This window comes from Oncorhynchus mykiss, chromosome 3, assembly GCF_013265735.2.
Source record: "Oncorhynchus mykiss isolate Arlee chromosome 3, USDA_OmykA_1.1, whole genome shotgun sequence".
Classification (NCBI taxonomy): Eukaryota; Metazoa; Chordata; class Actinopteri; order Salmoniformes; family Salmonidae; genus Oncorhynchus; species Oncorhynchus mykiss.
Genome location: NC_048567.1, coordinates 3,597,506 through 3,619,299, shown reverse-complemented (window position 1 = coordinate 3,619,299; position 21,794 = coordinate 3,597,506). Strand labels below are relative to the sequence as shown.

General features: G+C 45.0%; 1 protein-coding gene across 13 annotated transcripts in view; it reads right to left on the bottom strand.

The window, feature by feature from the left end:
- The window catches only part of LOC110520760 (focal adhesion kinase 1), a 149,498-nt gene that overhangs the window by 88,478 nt on the left and 39,226 nt on the right, over positions 1-21,794 (bottom strand). For all 13 annotated transcript variants that reach the window (XM_036966028.1, XM_036965972.1, XM_036965967.1 and 10 more), the window contains 5 exons: positions 15,394-15,560; positions 11,380-11,467; positions 7,904-7,983; positions 7,707-7,769; positions 3,294-3,348 (listed from right to left, as the gene is read on the bottom strand). In XM_036966028.1, the coding sequence (XP_036821923.1) occupies positions 3,294-3,348; positions 7,707-7,769; positions 7,904-7,983; positions 11,380-11,467; positions 15,394-15,560 (453 nt within the window). The remainder of the gene's footprint in view (positions 1-3,293; positions 3,349-7,706; positions 7,770-7,903; positions 7,984-11,379; positions 11,468-15,393; positions 15,561-21,794) is intronic.

Here is a 21,794-nt window from a genome sequence, read left to right as displayed (position 1 = left end):
AGCATCACTTAAGGCTTATGTGTTCTCTACCAGACTCATGGATAGAAATGTTGGAGTGTAGCATAACGTAACCAGTACATACAGTATGCATAATGATACAGTCCACACTCAAAGGCCATTACTCTAATGTGTATCATTTTGGAGTATAGAAGAGCCCATTAATACCAAAGATCTTATATCAGTTTGTTTGATGTGTTTCTGCCATGTGTAATATGTGGTGGGCTATATATTGTATAACAGCACAATCATCATTTTCATTCCGTTTAATTCAGGTTTGGGCTCATAAACCTCAGATTCAGATTATACATATTAATAATATCTATGCATATGCATAAACTCTAATAAGCATATGGGTGTTCTGAATTAATCATCACCTTATAAAGCATTGTACATTTCGTTGCAATAGGCTATGAAATAACATCCACAACGACCATGTTTTACACTCAGTTTCAACCTGCTTTTGCACTTCTTTCTTCAAATTGATGATCATGAGGCTGTTTTGATGACCAGTGTTTGATTAGATTTTTCCATTGCATTTGCATTGATATTAGAGTGGTTAGAGGGACAGTAGAGCCCTGAGTACCAGGCCATTAGGACCTGATGGAGGGACCGTAGAGCCCTGAGTACCAGGCCATTAGGACCTGATGGAGGGATAATAGAGCCCTGAGTACCAGGCCATTAGGACCTGATGGAGGGACCGTAGAGCCCTGAGTACCAGGCCATTAGGACCTGTTGGAGGGATAATAGAGCCCTGAGTACCAGGCCATTAGGACCTGATGGAGGGATAATAGAGCCCTGAGTACCAGGCCATTAGGACCTGATGGAGGGATAATAGAGCCCTGAGTACCAGGCCATTAGGACCTGGAGGGACCGTAGAGCCCTGAGTACCAGGCCATTAGGACCTGATGGAGGGATAATAGAGCCCTGAGTACCAGGTCATTAAGACCTGACGGAGAGACAGTAGATCCCTGAGTACCAGGTCATTAAGACCTGACGGAGAGACAGTAGATCCCTGAGTACCAGGCCATTAGGACCTGATGGAGGGATAATAGAGCCCTGAGTACCAGGTCATTAAGACCTGACGGAGAGACAGTAGATCCCTGAGTACCAGGCCATTAGGACCTGATGGAGGGATAATAGAGCCCTGAGTACCAGGCCATTAGGACCTGATGGAGGGATAATAGAGCCCTGAGTACCAGGTCATTAAGACCTGACGGAGAGACAGTAGATCCCTGAGTACCAGGCCATTAGGACCTGATGGAGGGATAATAGAGCCCTGAGTACCAGACATTAGGACCTGTTGGAGGGACAGTAGATCCCTGAGTACCAGGCCATTAGGACCTGATGGAGGGACAGTAGAGCCCTGAGTACCAGACCATTAGGACCTGATGGAGGGACATTAGAGCCCTGAGTACCAGACCATTAGGACCTGTTGGAGGGACAGTAGATCCCTGAGTACCAGGAAATTAGGGCCTGATGGAGGGACATTAGAGCCCTGAGTACCAGGCCATTAGGACCTGATGGAGGGACAGTAGAGCCCTGAGTACCAGGCCATTAGGACCTGATGGAGGGACAGTAGAGCCCTGAGTACCAGGCCATGAGGACCTGATGGAGGGACAGTAGAGCCCTGAGTACCAGGCCATTAGGACCTGATGGAGGGACAGTAGATCCCTGAGTACCAGGCCATTAGGACCAGTTGGAGGGACATTAGAGCCCTGAGTTCCAGACCATTAGGAGCTGATGGTCATTAGGGTAATAATGACACATGTCCTGAGGGCATAAAAGGAAATTAACACCTTCCTTCATAGGATAGGTTGATACTACCCATGTAGTAAGATGCCGAAACCTAGCAATGTTACATTGAGCTGGTTGAATGGAATATGAATGACAGTCATCCAACATACTGTAACAGACATAAGGTCATGCATATTAAAAAAAATAATCCTCCCTCATCTTAAATGAAACCAACCACCACTGGAACCAAAGTGTTGGTCAGTGTTTCCCAGGGGACAAAGATATAAAGAATATAGGCTCTCTAATTCATACCGTTGGACAAACAACACCCTGACTTACAGCACCACCACTGCTGGCTAGTAGCAATCTGTATTAGAGATCCTATTTGCTCTGCCCTAGCTCAGTACATTAGCTAAATGGCTTTTAACTAGTTAGCGATTAGCATTAATTTAGGCATATGCCAGCTTCCTAAGACTAACTGACTAGTGCTTTGCAGAGAGCAAGACACACAAACAAATAGTACAGAACAGAAAACACATGGATTCATATCAAGAAGCAACGTGGAAAGCGGTATCCTTCTTGTTTTGGAAGAATCTGTTGAGTGCATGCTGAGAGAATGTAAACAGCGAGGAAACACAGAGTTTCTAAACCCAGAGGCCCAACATCACAGTTTGGGGTTTTCTCGAAATCTAAAGGAAAAACCTAATTTGATAAACTGATATGTTTTCATTTTCATAAAAAACAACTGTATATCGAAGAATTGCCTTTGATTTGATGACCTGCACATGCGAAGATCGACACAACCATTAGACCCGATGACATGTTTCTGCACATGAGCTAAGCTTGATAATGTCACCACGACATCACCTACAAGGACGATCTGGGATTTCTAATGGAGAAGCCGTTTCTAGGCCTCTTTATTTCCACTCTCTTTGGAAGAACTGTGCTGCCTGCTTGAGTGACAGGGGTTGGGGTTTGGTGTGCTGGAAGCAAGCATCCGTGGGAGGGAGAGGCAGGCATTTTTGGCAGTGCACAAGGGGGGAGAGAGAGTGTGAGAGGCTTGCTCATGCCAGCAGCCGGGCACAGTGGCAGGGACAACACTTTTATTATAGGAGTCATGAGGATAATGCACTTTACTGTTTGACAAATTCATGGTTTTATTTGCACAAAATCAAAATACGTTTTGATTGAGGTGACCAGGTAGAATGAGCAGATCGCACCAGTGTGACTAGTAATACATTTAACTCGTACAGCTAAGGTCAAAGGGTCGCAAAATGTGAGTAAATGGTCACAGTCTGGAGCCCTGTAAGGGACACAGAAACAGAGAGGATGAAGGATGAAGAGAGAGCCTGACCATTCCACCGGAACGGTTTCCAACAGGACTGTGAGGTTTGTGCAGAACTGGGACACCTATTCTCTGGGGTAAGACTATGAGGAGCAGCCAGCCAGCCAGCCAGGTGATGACACTGTTTCAATCTGAACAATGGCATCTCCCTGTTTGCAGAGGCCTATGTTAGAACCCCCAGGATGGGGAAAGAGAGCAAAGAAGGTCTTCTTACCTTCACAGAGTCCAGCAAACTCTTGGGGAAGAATCTTCGTAAACCCACATCTTTTCTGCAGAGGACAGAGCAGAAAGAGTACTGCATTACATCATTGATCAACAAGAATGTGTGCTCATTTCACCAAAACGAGGTCAGCAGCAGGTGAAATTGAATTAATCTGTAACCAGAGTAGTGTTTTTAAAGAATTTTAATCAAATCAAAAACATATTTTTTACATTTTCATTGTCACTGACTCTGTATCAAGCCTGGCATGTGAAAACACTACTTCTAATTATTTTTTAAATGGAGAGTTATTTAAAAAGAGATTGTCTTTAAAACAGCATAATTCCCTCTTAAAGCACCACTGTTTTCAGTTGGCTCCAGATAGAGCACCTGTCAGCTGGTAGATGGCAACAGGACTGAGGCCATTTCCATAGCTAGCTACTGTGTAGTCAACGCCACACACTCCACACCCCTCCATAGCCTTATCATTTGGTTAAGATCCAGCCAGCGGTCTCTCTGTATAGGCCAAGTACACAGTCTGGCCTATATATATAACATCACCATTTACCCAGGCAGTTTGGCTTTCTAATATCCCTGTGTGGTGGAGTGGTGTTGTTCTGCAACACACAGTCAGTCAGAAAATACATACTAACGCAAATATGTCCAGATCAAACAAATCATTTGCTTTGGGAACATAAAGTCACCAAGGGCCTTTCACCTCCTCCTCCTCCACCGTGCTCCAATGAGGAACATAAAGTCACCAACGACCTTTCACCTCCTCCACCACCACCGTGCTCCAATGAGGAACATAAAGTCACCAAGGGCCTTTCACCTCCTCCACCACCACCGTGCTCCAATGAGGAACATAAAGTCACCAAGGGCTTTCACCTCCTCCTCCTCCACCGTGCTCCAATGAGGAACATAAAGTCACCAACGACCTTTCACCTCCTCCACCACCACCGTGCTCCAATGAGGAACATAAAGTCACCAAGGGCCTTTCACCTCCTCATCCTCCACCGTGCTCCAATGAGGAACATAAAGTCACCAAGGGCCTTTCACCTCCTCCACCACCACCATGCTCCAATGAGGAACATAAAGTCACCAACGGCCTTTCACCTCCACCACCGTGCTCCAATGAGGAACATAAAGTCACCAACGGCCTTTCACCTCCTCCTCCTCCACCGTGCTCCAATGAGGAACATAAAGTCACCAAGGGCCTTTCACCTCCTCCACCACCACCATGCTCCAATGAGGAACATAAAGTCACCAAGGGCCTTTCACCTCCTCCTCCTCCACTGTGCTCCAATGAGGAACATAAAGTCACCAAGGGCCTTTCACCTCCTCCACCACCACCATGCTCCAATGAGGAACATAAAGTCACCAACGGCCTTTCACCTCCACCACCGTGCTCCAATGAGGAACATAAAGTCACCAACGGCCTTTCACCTCCTCCTCCTCCACCGTGCTCCAATGAGGAACATAAAGTCACCAACGACCTTTCACCTCCTCCACCACCACCGTACTCCAATGAGGAACATAAAGTCACCAACGGCCTTTCACCTCCACCACCGTGCTCCAATGAGGAACATAAAGTCACCAACAGCCTTTCACCTCCACCACCACCGTGCTCCAATGAGGAACATAAAGTCACCAACGACCTTTCACCTCCACCACCACCGTGCTCCAATGAGGAACATAAAGTCACCAACGACCTTTCACCTCTTCCACAACCCCCGTGCTCCAATGAGGAACATAAAGTCACCAAGGGCTTTCACCTCCTCCTCCTCCACCGTGCTCCAATGAGGAACATAAAGTCACCAACGACCTTTCACCTCCTCCACCACCACCGTGCTCCAATGAGGAACATAAAGTCACCAAGGGCCTTTCACCTCCTCCACCACCACCGTGCTCCAATGAGGAACATAAAGTCACCAAGGGCTTTCACCTCCTCCTCCTCCACCGTGCTCCAATGAGGAACATAAAGTCACCAACGACCTTTCACCTCCTCCACCACCACCGTGCTCCAATGAGGAACATAAAGTCACCAAGGGCCTTTCACCTCCTCATCCTCCACCGTGCTCCAATGAGGAACATAAAGTCACCAAGGGCCTTTCACCTCCTCCACCACCACCATGCTCCAATGAGGAACATAAAGTCACCAACGGCCTTTCACCTCCACCACCGTGCTCCAATGAGGAACATAAAGTCACCAACGGCCTTTCACCTCCTCCTCCTCCACCGTGCTCCAATGAGGAACATAAAGTCACCAAGGGCCTTTCACCTCCTCCACCACCACCATGCTCCAATGAGGAACATAAAGTCACCAAGGGCCTTTCACCTCCTCCTCCTCCACTGTGCTCCAATGAGGAACATAAAGTCACCAACGACCTTTCACCTCCTCCACCACCACCGTACTCCAATGAGGAACATAAAGTCACCAACGGCCTTTCACCTCCACCACCGTGCTCCAATGAGGAACATAAAGTCACCAACAGCCTTTCACCTCCACCACCACCGTGCTCCAATGAGGAACATAAAGTCACCAACGACCTTTCACCTCCACCACCACCGTGCTCCAATGAGGAACATAAAGTCACCAACGACCTTTCACCTCCTCCTCCACCACCGTGCTCCAATGAGGAACATAAAGTCACCAACGACCTTTCACCTCCACCACCACCGTGCTCCAATGAGGAACATAAAGTCACCAACGACCTTTCACCTCCTCCTCCACCACCGTGCTCCAATGAGGAACATAAAGTCACCAACGACCTTTCACCTCCTCCTCCACCACCGTGCTCCAATGAGGAACATAAAGTCACCAAGGGCCTTTCACCTCCTCCACAACCCCCGTGCTCCAATGAGGAACATAAAGTCACCAACGGCCTTTCACCTCCTCCACCACCGTGCTCCAATGAGGAACATAAAGTCACCACGGGCCTTTCACCTCCTCCACCACCACTGTGCTCCAATGAGGAACATAAAACTAGCTCCTGATATAGGCTAGCACGGTATTCCCTATAGTGCCTTACATAGTGAGACAAAAGTAGCACACTATGTAAGGAACAGTGTGCCACTTGGGACGTACAGTAGCCATAGCCTACACGCTGTGGCTGATAGATGCAATCTGAAGATTTGACCTAGTTGTTGTGAATAAGCCAGAGACAGGATTCTGTCGTAACCGGTGGTGACAGTGTGAAGCTGCTCAGTTAAATTGGAACTAATAGCGTTTTAACTGCTTTACAGATATGAAACAAACAGACAATCATAATATCACTCAACATCATCACATTCACAGTTTATACTACAAAATACATTTCATAAGAGGTTTTAAAAATAGGTTCTACTTGACTCAGCGTTCCATGGCATACATTAAGGCATTGTCGGCAGAATAGATTAATGCAGTTCAATGCAAGATTAATATCATTCACCAATACATTTCAGAAAATATTGCTATCAGGTTGTAAATCACAGCTGGCCTGGTACATTGTTTGCTGCTTCCATTCGGGATGCACTGACTTTCTCCCTCATATCGTTTTTTATTCTTCCTTGGGGTGTATATGAAGAGATTTTAATAAGATGTCATGTTGCTAAAATGCTGTCAGTTCCACTTTATTTTATTTATTTAACCTTTATTTTACTAGGCAAGTCAGTTAGGAACTAATTCTTATTTACAATGACGGCCTACACCAGTCAAACCCTAACACGGATGACGCTGGGTCAATTGTGCTCCACCCTACAGGACTCCCAATCACGGTCGGATGTGATACAGCCTGGAATCGAACCAGGGTGTCTGTAGTGACAACTCTAGCACTGAGATCCAGGAGAGAGGACACACACGATGAAAGGCTCAGCACAGCACAGGCTCATAGAGGTGAATTGTAGGATCTCTGTTCATAGATAGTGTTAAGATAATTATGTGTATGTTGTTACTACAGAAATACATAATTTCTAAAAGTCCAATGCAGCCATTTTTTAAAATCTCAATATAAATCATTTGTATGTAACAATTAAGTGCTGGAATTGTTTTCAACTAAAATTGTCAAAAATAAACAAAAATATCTTCTTCGCAAATAGCAATTTCTCAAGCAAGAATTTTGCTAGGACTGTCTTTGAGTGGTCTGAGTGTGGAGGGGGAAACTGAAAACAAGCAGTTATGGGCAGAGAGGTTTGGAACTCTCTTTCTTATTGGTCTATTAACTAATTTACCGCCTGGTGATGTCAGCAGGCAGGTCAAAACTCCATCCCACCAAAACAGGCTGAAATTGCAGGCAGTCTTTTCAAACAGCTCTTACACTAAAAGGACATTATCATCATTTTCACAACTTCACAGTATTATTCCAACCTCATAGTGTGAAAATATATATAAAACACAAGTAAAATCTAGTTTTTGACTGCACTAGGTCTTTAAGTAAAATAATCACTTACTCTAATAATTCATAATTTGATTTCTTATCCAGGGCATTTCCTCGCATTTCCCTAAAAAATCTCCTGTAACAGAAAACAAAAGATAATAAACAATTTGTGAGTTGTCAAAATGTTTATCTAATTATGGAATATTGGACGAGTACATGAATTCACTGTTTATAAGATATCAAATATCAAGTATTTAAAATAGAACTCACCTGATTTCAAGGCAGCCCAATTTAAGTGCAATGTCTTGGTCGACTCGATCAGCTACCTCCAACATGTAGTCACTCTTGACCTGAGAAACATCATCACAGTCATTCTCCATGACAACATGTTGTCACGCTTGACCTGAGAAACATCATCACAGTCATTCTCCATGTAGTCACTCTTGAACTGAGAAACATCATCACAGTCATTCTCCATGACAACATGTAGTCACTCTTGACCTGAGAAACATCATCACAGTCATTCTCCATGACAACATGTAGTCACTCTTGACCTGAGAAACATCATCACAGTCATTCTCCATGTAGTCACTCTTGACCTGAGAAACATCATCACAGTCATTCTCCATGTAGTCACTCTTGACCTGAGAAACATCATCACAGTCATTCTCCATGTAGTCACTCTTGACCTGAGAAACATCATCACAGTCATTCTCCATGTAGTCACTCTTGAACTGAGAAACATCATCACAGTCATTCTCCATGACAACATGTAGTCATTCTTGACCTGAGAAACATCATCACAGTCATTCTCCATGACAACATGTAGTCACTTTTGACCTGAGAAACATCATCACAGTCATTCTCTATGACAAAGAGAACTACTAAAGTAGTGACAGGTAGTGTAGAGAGCATTGTGAATCTATTGTAAGACAGCAACAGGTAGATGGAAAGAGGTCCTCAGTTACTTGTGGATGTCATCAGATGCTCAGCTGGTAAAGCAATGCCAGGATAGCGGGTTCGATTCCCTGGACCACCCATGCGTAAGTCGCTTTGGATAAAATCGTCTCCTAAATGGCATACATTATATGATTATATTATGAATTAGTTAGTCTGACTGAGCTGCAGCTGATGGGTCCAGCTCACATGGACTTTAATGAGCCACGAGACTTGAGGCTACCTCAGATCTCTAAGAGAGAAAACACCAAAGCTTGTATTTAACAGCAGCAGGTGGCCGTCCTATCACCTCTGACCAGAACACCAGCCATCAATGTCTATTCATTTCTAGGTGGTTCTATATGTTGAATCGCTGCCGTTCCTAACACCCAGCAGGTGGCCGTCCTATCACCTCTGACCAGAACACCAGCCATCAATGTCTATTCATTTCTAGGTGGTTCTATATGTTGAATCGCTGCCGTTCCTAACACCCAGCAGGGGATGGCTGCCGTTCGTATCACTCAGCAGGGGATGGCTGCCATTCATTTCACCCAGCAGGGGATGGCTGCCATTCGTATCACCCAGCAGGGGATGGCTGCCGTTCGTATCACCCAGCAGGGGATGGCTGCAGTTAGTATCACCCAGCAGGTGATGGCTGCCGTTCGTATCACCCAGCAGGGGATGGCTGCCGTTCGTATCACCCAGCAGGTGATGGCTGCCGTTCGTATCACCCAGCAGGGGATGGCTGCCGTTCCTAACACCCAACAGGTGATGGCTGCCGTTCGTATCACCCAGCAGGGGATGGCTGCCGTTCATATCACTCAGCAGGGGATGGCTGTCGTTCCTAACACCCAGCAGGTGATGGCTGCAGTTCGTTTCACCCAGCAGGGGATGGCTGCCGTTCGTATCACCCAGCAGGGGATGGCTGCCGTTTGTATCACCCAGTAGGTGATGGCTGCCATTCATATCACCCAGCAGGTGATGCTACCAGACTGTAGCCACACACAGCTTTTAGCTGTTGGGACTTTCTGGTGGGTTTATTCTCTAGGAACCTCTGGCCAGCAGCCCAGACAGCAATATAACACACTCTCAGTCACACCGTACCACCCCAGCAGGGCCGTTTCAATGTCACCAAAAGCTATTTAACAGAGTTTATATAGCCTTCAGCCATTTTAAGTACAGCCAGCTGACTTTGTCACACATTGTCCTCTACCTGTTGTGAAAAAAATCATAATACACAACAGTGTATTTCTCTGATAAACAGAGAGGGAAGAACACTGAATGGTTTCTGTCCACACCTGCCAGTCCCAACTCAATATGAATATGGTTTCTGTCCACACCTGACAGTCATAACTCAATCTGAATATGGTTTCTGTCCACACCTGACAGTCCCAACTCAATATGAATATGGTTTCTGTCCACACCTGACAGTCCCAACTCAATATGAATATGGTTTCTGTCCACACCTGACAGTCATAACTCAATCTGAATATGGTTTATGTCCTCACCTGACAGTCCCAACTCAATCTGAATATGGTTTCTGTCCACACCTGACAGTCCCAACTCAATCTGAATATGGTTTCTGTCCACACCTGACAGTTCCAACTCAATCTGAATATGGTTTCTGTCCACACCTGACAGTTCCAACTCAATCTGAATATGGTTTCTGTCCACACCTGACAGTCCCAACTCAATCTGAATATGGTTTCTGTCCACACCTGACAGTTCCAACTCAATCTGAATATGGTTTCTGTCCACACCTGACAGTCCCAACTCAATATGAATATGGTTTCTGTCCACACCTGACAGTCATAACTCAATCTGAATATGGTTTCTGTCCACACCTGACAGTCCCAACTCAATCTGAATATGGTTTCTGTCCTCACCTGACAGTCCCAACTCAATCTGAATATGGTTTCTGTCCACACCTGACAGTCATAACTCAATCTGAATATGGTTTATGTCCTCACCTGACAGTCCCAACTCAATCTGAATATTGTTTCTGTCGTCACCTGACAGTCATAACTCAATCTGAATATGGTTTCTGTCCTCACCTGACAGTCCCAACTCAATCTGAATATGGTTTCTGTCCACAACTGACAGTTCCAACTCAATCTGAATATGGTTTTTGTCCACAACTGACAGTCCCAACTCAATCTGAATATGGTTTCTGTCCACACCTGACAGTTCCAACTCAATCTGAATATGGTTTCTGTCCACACCTGACAGTTCCAACTCAATCTGAATATGGTTTCTGTCCACACCTGACAGTCATAACTCAATCTGAATATGGTTTCTGTCCACACCTGACAGTTCCAACTCAATCTGAATATGGTTTCTGTCCACACCTGACAGTCATAACTCAATCTGAATATGGTTTCTGTCCTCACCTGACAGTCCTAACTCAATCTAAATATGGTTTCTGTCCACACCTGACAGTTCCAACTCAATCTGAATATGGTTTCTGTCCACACCTGACAGTCATAACTCAATCTGAATATGGTTTCTGTCCACACCTGACAGTTCCAACTCAATCTGAATATGGTTTCTGTCCACACCTGACAGTTCCAACTCAATCTGAATATGGTTTCTGTCCACACCTGACAGTCATAACTCAATCTGAATATGGTTTCTGTCCACACCTGACAGTTCCAACTCAATCTGAATATGGTTTCTGTCCACACCTGACAGTCATAACTCAATCTGAATATGGTTTCTGTCCTCACCTGACAGTCCTAACTCAATCTAAATATGGTTTCTGTCCACACCTGACAGTCCCAACTCAATCTGAATATGGTTTATTTCCTCACCTGATGGTAGAAGTAGTTCAGTGTAGGTTTATCTTCTGAAAAATGGTTCAAGAATCCTTTTGGCAAGTAGCGTATCCGTAGCTCATACCTGTGGAGAAAGAAATGCCATATGGTTAGCTCGATGCAAACGAGGACGAAGGACAACTCAGAAACAAGGTTCCAAAGGAACACATTGAAACAGAAGAGTTAGGACAGACAGAATGCTGTTTTGATATCTAACAACCTCTGTGTGTTATTATACAGCGCTGTGAATGTGGAAGCTGTATGGTACAAGTCAGCACGTTGTCATTATTCTGTACTTTCCCAGTGGATCCTTTCATATGGAACTTATCAAAGAGATCAGTGAGACTGAGTCTGCGTCCCAAATGGCACCCTATTACCTACATAGTGCACTACGTTTGACCAGAACCTTATGGGCCCTGGTCAAAAGTAGTGCCCTATATAGGCATAGACATCATCGAGACATCATCATCATTACCTTTGGCAGGGAGAGACCTCAATGATCATTCCTGGAATAACTATAACATCCAGCCACAGCTTTCTGATCAACCTACAAGGTGAAATAAACTACTGAACTGCTTGAAATAGCTGCTTGTTCAAACTCTGTTCTAAGCCTGTTCCTTCTAATTACAAAGTCTCTGACTAGAGAAAACCTTTCCTGGCTCTGTCAGATCACATGGTCTTTGTAGTTCTGGTGTTTTCTACTCAGCTGTGATCTACACCAGAGAGAGATAATAGAACAGCAGCCAGTGGAAGGTACATGACTCAGTACATTGTGATTCTATGTGTAAAAGGCAAGTCATTCATTTGATGTCTGTATGAATGGCTTGAGGACAGTGTCATGGGTATTGAATGAGTATTTTAGAGTGTCTGCTGGTCTGTCAACACTTCCATTGAACCAGTGTTCTAGAATGTTTCTTCGATGAACATGCTATTGATACGACTGCGAGAGCCAATGTTCAAGATAAATTTCCCTTCGACAATAAGGTAAATTAGGATCATTTTCTCCTAATGTATCAATCGCTTGCTTTTATTGTGCAACCTACGTACCATTCACCAGCTCAACAACGGAGACACAGAAAGACAAGCAGTAACAGGCTCCATGGCATGAAAGCATTGAGACGAGGTCACCCCCCCCCCCCCCCCCACACAGATATCCATCCATTATCCATTCTTCCTTTCAACGGCCTTGTACAGCCTGGTGAGGAATGCAAGGCTAATGAGACACATAGCATGTGGTCTGACACTGGATGCGTCCCAAATGGTCACCCTATTTCCTATATAGCCCCTACAGGCCCTGGTCAAAAGTAGTGCACTTTAAAGGTAACATGGAACCATTTGGGATGCAGGCATTGAAAGGCTCTAAACAACAGAAATGTAACAAATGGACACTGCAATAGGTCTACTTCCTGTGTTAAACAACTACAGCATCTGAATGAACACTGCAATAGGTCTACTTCCTGTGTTAAACAACTACAGCATCTGAATGAACACTGCAATAGGTCTACTTCCTGTGTTAAACAACTACAGCATCTTAATGGACACTGCAATAGGTCTACTTCCTGTGTTAAACAACTACAGCATCTGAATGGACACTGCAATAGGTCTACTTCCTGTGTTAAACAACTACAGCATCTGAATGGACACTGCAATAGGTCTACTTCCTGTGTTAAACAACTACAGCATCTGAATGGACACTGCAATAGGTCTACTTCCTGTGTTAAACAACTACAGCATCTGAATGGTGTTTGATTTTTGCTATTACTGACGATACAGGGCTTATTCTATCGCCAGAAGGAATTAAGGCTGAATAAAGAGACTATTTCATAATGAATGAGCAGCACAGTCACTGAGTATCCCCTGAGCTAACTTCAGCAGAGAACCACTAACAACAGCACACAGTCACTGAGTATCCCCTGAGCTAACTTCAGCAGAGAACCACTAACAACAGCACACAGTCACTGAGTATCCCCTGAGCTAACTTCAGCAGAGAACCACTAACAATAGCACACAGTCACTGAGTATCCCCTGAGCTAACTTCAGCAGAGAACCACTAACAACAGCACACAGTCACTGAGTATCCCCTGAGCTAACTTCAGCAGAGAACCACTAACAACAGCACACAGTCACTGAGTATCCCCTGAGCTAACTTCAGCAGAGAACCACTAACAATAGCACACAGTCACTTCATTTCCTCTGTATTATTTATCTCCATTACTTCTGCACTGATGCCTGACTGAGAAGAGGTGGGGACAGACAGAATGAGCTCTGCTGTGGTGGTTGTGGTCTACAGTATAAAGCATGCATTATCTCACTGTGTTCAATGGTAGCTCCTACGATCCTATGCAAATACAATGCTGCTTAGGAACAGAACAGGTTGTTCCGCGAGGTAGAACGTATTGTATCATTGAGTATTCTTAGAACATTCACATTCACAGAACAGTTACGTTCCATCTTGATTTGTGAGCAGCACAGTTGGGAATCATATAGAATTCTGAGGACAGGTGGCCAGGGTTTAAACTGAGTCATGAAACGCCTGCTGTCATGTTTTTATTCTTTGGGAACATCTATCTAGGCCTGCTACATTATTCAAATGTATTCTTCCAGCTGGACACATTTCAGAATTGAAGAGACGCATACGCACATGCACGCAAGCACACACACAAGCACACACACAAGCACACACACAAGCACACACACAAGCACACACAGACACAGAGTTATAATAAGGTGAGTGAGAAGCAACCTGCCCAGAGAACAGTAGTGTATGTTAGAGGAAGGCTGGATACAGTTCTAAATCTCGTCCTTTACCTCCCATGTCAACACACTGCCCTGTCTGGCCGTGAAGGAAGCAGAGGTGAGGGGGAGTACAGTCTGAAATATCACCCAAATAAAAGCTGTCTAGACATTGCTCTGCTATCTCTGATATGGCATTTCTCTCTCCATATCTTCACTCAGTCAGGAGTAGAAGGGAATCTATCAGCATTAGGCTCCAACATCAAACACTGAGATCACATCAACAGATAGTTCAGTCCTCTCTAATTACTCTCTTCCTCAACACTTTCTCAGTTGACTTTGTCAGTGAATCTCTCATTGTAGTCTAATTTCCCTTCCAATAACAGTGATGAGACAGGAGGAAACCTGTATCTCAGCCTATAGAGGCCTAATTACACTGGAACGTCATATGAAGGGTTTTCAGCCTGCTTCTGAGGAACCATGATTTATGCAGGCAGATTGGAAGGAAATTCAAGGCCACTCGGCCCAACTAACAGGATGGCAACAATTGATTTTCGGTTCCGTTGCAACTCTGCCCAATTCCCCCATCAGTGGGTTTACATTTGAAAATACAAGGCACATAAAGTCCTGATTTCATCCCCTTACTACATTGATTAAATAACCAAGCGCCTTGCAATGACATAGACTGCACACATCTCCCTGGTAACAAGGTCACTTCTATCCGTGACATACTTTAGCCCCTTGGCTTTGCCACTGGTCTGAATCCATTAAAACAACCAAATTCGTTCCCATATTTTCTCTTCCAAAAAACAGGCCTAGGAAATCTGCCATTTTAGCTAGTGAGCACTAGTTAGACAGTTTAAGCATGGTCAAGCATTTCAAGGGGCAAGGCTGTAGCCCGGATGGCTTACTCACATAATTGAGTTATGAATTAAGTTATGCAAAGCTCATAAGGTGCTGTACATGTGCTTATAATGCATTATGATGATGGTATTCATAGGAAGTGTTTGAATATTTATATTAAAGCAGAATTACATGGAGCCAATATGCATAAAGGCGGCAGCGTCAAGGCTTTTAAGGTGACAGAGCAGTGTAGATATGGCTTTATACAGTATTTCAACGTGTCTATGTAGCCTGCTCCCAGATCAGTTTGTGCTGTTTTGCCAAAGCAACAATGACAATAGGAGTTGGTCAAACAGCACACACGGACAGAACTGGGACCAGGGATCAGCAGTGTAAATATAGCTTCATACAGTATGTCTCTGTCCTAGTTCTTACCTCCACTCGTCCTGAGGGTGGAGCAGCTCGTACCTCTCCCTGACGCGGGACACCCCCATGTCGGGGTGCAGCCAGTGGATGTTCCCTGAGCGCAGGTGGCTGAGACGCAGGCCCAGACAGGAAACACACTTCACCTTGTGGATGTCTGCTATCTTCTGGATGATACCCTGTCAGGGGACACACGTGTAGACACACACTTAGGCTATAGAGTCACTCTGAAATGAATTTTAGTCAATGTCAATGGACAGACGTGTAGACAGTATACACACTGAGGTTAGAGGAGGAATCACTCAGAGATGAGATTCAAATCAACAACACGTCAGTCATAATCCCTAAAAGATCAGTATGGCTGTGTTCCAAATGGCACCCTATTCCCTTTGCGGACGAAGAGTTTGATTGACAGTAATTGACAGTAATGAACTGTCCTACAGATTGTAGTTTGTGATTCAGAGGGCAGGAGATATAGATAAATGAATAGCAGTCATAGTGACATATTGGTAGTGTGACAGACAGCAGTGGGGAGGGCCTTCCTTGGCCCATCCATCCCTGTAGTCCAGGAGAACCATCTATTCACCCATCCATCCCTGTCGTCCAGGAGAACCACCTATTCACCCATCCATCCCTGTAGTCCAGGAGAACCATCTATTCACCCATCCATCCCTGTAGTCCAGGAGAACCATCTATTCACCCATCCATCCCTGTAGTCCAGGAGAACCATCTATTCACCCATCCATCCCTGTAGTCCAGGAGAACCATATATTCACCCATCCATCCCTGTCGTCCAGGAGAACCATCTATTCACCCATCCATCCCTGTAGTCCAGGAGAACCATATATTCACCCATCCATCCCTGTCGTCCAGGAGAACCATCTATTCACCCATCCATCCATGTAGTCCAGGAGAACCATCTATTCACCCATCCATCCCTGTCGTCCAGGAGAACCATCTATTCACCCATCCATCCCTGTAGTCCAGGAGAACCATATATTCACCCATCCATCCCTGTCGTCCAGGAGAACCATCTATTCACCCATCCATCCATGTAGTCCAGGAGAACCATCTATTCACCCATCCATCCCTGTAGTCCAGGAGAACCATCTATTCACCCATCCATCCCTGTAGTCCAGGAGAACCATCTATTCACCCATCCATCCCTGTAGTCCAGGGGTGACATCTATTCACCCATCCATCCCTGTAGTCCAGGGGTGACATCTATTCACCCATCCATCCCTGTAGTCCAGGAGAACCATCTTTTCACCCATCCATCCCTGTAGTCCAGGAGAACCATCTATTCACCCATCCATCCCTGTAGTCCAGGAGAACCATCTATTCACCCATCCATCCCTGTAGTCCAGGAGAACCATCTATTCACCCATCCACCCCTGTAGTCCAGGAGAACCATCTATTCACCCATCCATCCCTGTAGTCCAGGAGAACCATCTATTCAACCATCCATCCCTGTAGTCCAGGGGTGACATCTATTCACCCATCCATCCCTGTAGTCCAGGAGAACCATCTATTCAACCATCCATCCCTGTAGTCCAGGGGTGACATGAGGACTCCAGGGGAACCATCTATCTATAACAGTAGATAGAATAGAAAGAACAGCTTGGCAGAGTTACACTGAATGATAGATCGTCCTCTCTCTCTCTTCCAGGAAGAGATTGTCATTGTGTGCAGAATCAAGGGAAGGGGAGCGGGGCGGGTTAAATAATCCATCATTGAAATGCCACTATGGGGCTTATGACACAATCTGAGAAGTGACACCCCTGCTTGGTTAAAATGATTAACGAGAAGACCTCCCCATCTCTTTCAGGGATGACATGTTCCATCACATCCCTCAACATCATCTGACATCACTACTTCAGGTATTGAAGTTAGAGGCCATTGAAGCATAAATTAGAAGCAGTCTACTTTGAAATGAAGCGCTTTGCCATTCCAGAGCCAGACACCTAACAGAAGAGATGTGGTAGCAAAGCCTTTTGGAATCTTTTCCAATAAACACCTTTAACTAGCTATTCTTTTCACCTCCTAAACTCTCTTAGTCTTGTTTCATCTGAATAGAAGTCATTATTAAACCTAACGGGGATGGAAGACACTAAATGTAGAAATGTCAACCTCATAAATACCCGGGTTGTGTTCAGTAGGGAGAAAACGTTTTGAAACACTTTAAAATTGTGAAGTAGTCCGAGGTACTAAGTTAATTTGTCTAATAAGAAAACTTGTTTTCATTTTCTGTTACAAAACATTGTAGCTACAGTGTGACCTACTGAACGTCAGGTAGCCTAGCGGTTAAGAGCTTTGGGCCAGTAACCAAAAGGTTGCTGGTTCGAATCCCTGAGCCGACTGGTTGAAGAATCTGCCGATGTGCCCTTGAGCAAGGCACTTAACCCGAATTGCTCCTGGAAGTCGCTCTGGATAAGAGCGTCTGCTAAATGACTAAAATGTAAATGTTAAAGGAACATCGCCCAGGTGATAGGGGGAGTTCTACAGTGAGACGCTCAAGGAAGGAACATCGCCCAGGTGACAGGGGGAGTTCTACAGTGAGACGCTCAAGGAAGGAACATCGCCCAGGTGACAGGGGGACTTCTACAGTGAGACACTCAAGGAAGGAACATCGCCCAGGTGATAGGGGGACTTCTACAGTGAGACACTCAAGGAAGGAACATCGCCCAGGTGATAGGGGGACTTCTACAGTGAGACACTCAAGGAAGGAACATCGCCCAGGTGATAGGGGGACTTCTACAGTGAGACGCTCAAGGAAGGAACATCGCCCAGGTGATAGGGGGAGTTCTACAGTGAGACGCTCAAGGAAGGAACATCGCCCAGGTGATAGGGGGACTTCTACAGTGAGACACTCAAGGAAGGAACATCGCCCAGGTGATAGGGGGAGTTCTACAGTGAGACGCTCAAGGAAGGAACATCGCCCAGGTGATAGGGGGAGTTCTACAGTGAGACGCTCAAGGAAGGAACATCGCCCAGGTGACAGGGGGAGTTCTACAGTGAGACGCTCAAGTCCCAAATGACTGTCTACATATGACACATTTCCATACAGTGTTTTAGCAAAAAGGCCCAAGATGCTCTGTTTCCATCTAAAGGCGCTAGCATGCCTCAGTTCAGCTGGTGGCTAGCCTGAAGTCGTCTAGGCGAACTGAATGAGTGTCCTCGCATACTCCCTTAAAAAACATTTGCTTGAAAAACTAGAAAAAATACACAATAGTACTGTTTGTCCATTTAGAGAAGCCGTAGCCAGAGTACACTTCAGCAAAATAGTCAGAATTAATCTAAGAGAACTCAAGAAATCTGTCATTCATTTGGACGTTTGTGCGGAGGAGATCTTGGTTGAGCAATTTGACATCTAACTAAGACGTTTGGTGCAGTATTTCTCAATTTAAAAAATTGCATGAAAGCAGGTCGTCTCTCATTGAATGACAACAAAGTCTTTATTGAACAATGCTTATTGTTGACCAATCACCAACAAAGTATTTATTGAACAATGCCTACTGTTGACCAATCACCAACAAAGGGGCCTAGACTTCAGCTACTGACTTCGGCTTGCCTCAAGAAAGATGTGTGCAGCCGGAAAAACCCTTATCGAAATCCAAAACTAACTAAACGTCACAAAATGGCATCATAATATATTCACTAACTCTTCCTAACTGTTTTGTCTGGGAACCATTTGGAAGCCTTAAGCAGGCCGGCATCGTGTCCCACTGGGCCATGGCTCCGGCGGACTTGCTCTCACCTGGGGCCAAAGCCAGGCCACTGGTACTTTTCAGCTGGCATTTACATAACATTGGCAAACTGTGGACTTTAACACCTTCTCACAAAGCACCTTCTCACAAGTCCTCAATGTCAGCCCTAGCTATGGAAACACAATTTCCCTAATATACCATTAGGGTGTATTTTTTTTATTAAACCTTTATTTAACTAGGCAAGTCAGTTAAGAACAAATTCTTATTTTCAATGACGGCCTAGGAACATTGGGTTAACTGCCTGTTCAGGGGCAGAACTAGTGTAACACTGATGTTAAAGTTGAAAAGCAGCAATAGTGCACTTCTTTTGACCAGCGCCTATAGGGCTGTATAGGGAACAGGGAGCCATTTGGGACACTCGGGGTGTTGATAGGTAACTGTCTGTCTGTCTGTCTAGTTGGTAGAGTTGATAGGTAACTGTCTGTCTGTCTGTCTAGTAGGTAGAGTAGATAGGTAACTGTCTGTCTGTCTGTCTGTCTGTCTGTCTGTCTGTCTGTCTGTCTAGTAGGTAGAGTAGATAGGTAACTGTCTGTCTGTCTGTCTGTCTGTCTGTCTGTCTGTCTGTCTGTCTGTCTGTCTGTCTGTCTGTCTGTCTGTCTGTCTGTCTGTCTGTCTGTCTAGTAGGTAGAGTTGATAGGTAACTGTCTGTCTGTCTGTCTGTCTAGTAGGTAGAGTAGATAGGTAATTGTCTGTCTGTCTGTCTGTCTAGTAGGTAGAGTTGATAGGTAACTGTCTGTCTGTCTGTCTGTCTAGTAGGTAGAGTAGATAGGTAATTGTCTGTCTGTCTGTCTGTCTAGTAGGTAGAGTTGATAGGTAACTGTCTGTCTGTCTGTCTGTCTGTCTGTCTAGTAGGTAGAGTAGATAGGTAACTGTCTGTCTGTCTGTCTGTCTAGTAGGTAGAGTTGATAGGTAAACTGTCTGTCTGTCTGTCTAGTAGGTAGAGTTGATAGGTAACTGTCTGTCTGTCTGTCTAGTAGGTAGAGTAGATAGGTAAACTGTCTGTCTGTCTGTCTAGTAGGTAGAGTTGATAGGTAACTGTCTGTCTGTCTGTCTGTCTGTCTAGTAGGTAGAGTAGATAGGTAACTGTCTGTCTGTCTGTCTGTCTAGTAGGTAGAGTTGATAGGTAAACTGTCTGTCTGTCTGTCTAGTAGGTAGAGTTGATAGGTAACTGTCTGTCTGTCTGTCTAGTAGGTAGAGTAGATAGGTAAACTGTCTGTCTGTCTGTCTAGTAGGTAGAGTTGATAGGTAACTGTCTGTCTGTCTGTCTGTCTAGTAGGTAGAGTTGATAGGTAACTGTCTGTCTGTCTGTCTAGTAGGTAGAGTAGATAGGTAAACTGTCTGTCTGTCTGTCTAGTAGGTAGAGTTGATAGGTAACTGTCTGTCTGTCTGTCTGTCTAGTAGGTAGAGTTGATAGGTAACTGTCTGTCTGTCTGTCTAGTAGGTAGAGTAGATAGGTAACTGTCTGTCTGTCTGTCTGTCTGTCTGTCTGTCTGTCTGTCTGTCTGTCTAGTTGGTAGAGTTGATAGGTAACTGTCTGTCTGTCTGTCTAGTAGGTAGAGTAGATAGGTAACTGTCTGTCTGTCTGTCTGTCTGTCTGTCTGTCTGTCTGTCTGTCTGTCTGTCTAGTAGGTAGAGTTGATAGGTAACTGTCTGTCTGTCTGTCTGTCTAGTAGGTAGAGTTGATAGGTAACTGTCTGTCTGTCTGTCTGTCTGTCTGTCTGTCTGTCTGTCTAGTAGGTAGAGTTGATAGGTAACTGTCTGTCTGTCTGTCTGTCTGTCTGTCTGTCTGTCTGTCTGTCTAGTAGGTAGAGTAGATAGGTAACTGTCTGTCTGTCTGTCTGTCTGTCTGTCTGTCTGTCTAGTAGGTAGAGTTGATAGGTAACTGTCTGTCTGTCTGTCTAGTAGGTAGAGTAGATAGGTAACTGTCTGTCTGTCTGTCTGTCTGTCTGTCTGTCTGTCTGTCTGTCTGTCTGTCTGTCTGTCTGTCTAGTAGGTAGAGTAGATAGGTAACTGTCTGTCTGTCTGTCTGTCTGTCTGTCTGTCTGTCTGTCTAGTAGGTAGAGTAGATAGGTAACTGTCTGTCTGTCTGTCTGTCTGTCTGTCTGTCTGTCTGTCTGTCTGTCTGTCTAGTAGGTAGAGTTGATAGGTAACTGTCTGTCTGTCTGTCTGTCTAGTTGGTAGAGTTGATAGGTAACTGTCTGTCTGTCTGTCTGTCTAGTAGGTAGAGTTGATAGGTAACTGTCTGTCTGTCTGTCTAGTAGGTAGAGTAGATAGGTAACTGTCTGTCTGTCTGTCTGTCTGTCTGTCTGTCTAGTAGGTAGAGTTGATAGGTAACTGTCTGTCTGTCTGTCTGTCTGTCTGTCTGTCTGTCTGTCTGTCTGTCTGTCTAGTAGGTAGAGTTGATAGGTAACTGTCTGTCTGTCTGTCTGTCTAGTAGGTAGAGTTGATAGGTAACTGTCTGTCTGTCTGTCTAGTAGGTAGAGTAGATAGGTAACTGTCTGTCTGTCTGTCTGTCTGTCTGTCTGTCTAGTAGGTAGAGTTGATAGGTAACTGTCTGTCTGTCTGTCTGTCTGTCTGTCTGTCTGTCTGTCTGTCTGTCTGTCTAGTAGGTAGAGTTGATAGGTAACTGTCTGTCTGTCTGTCTGT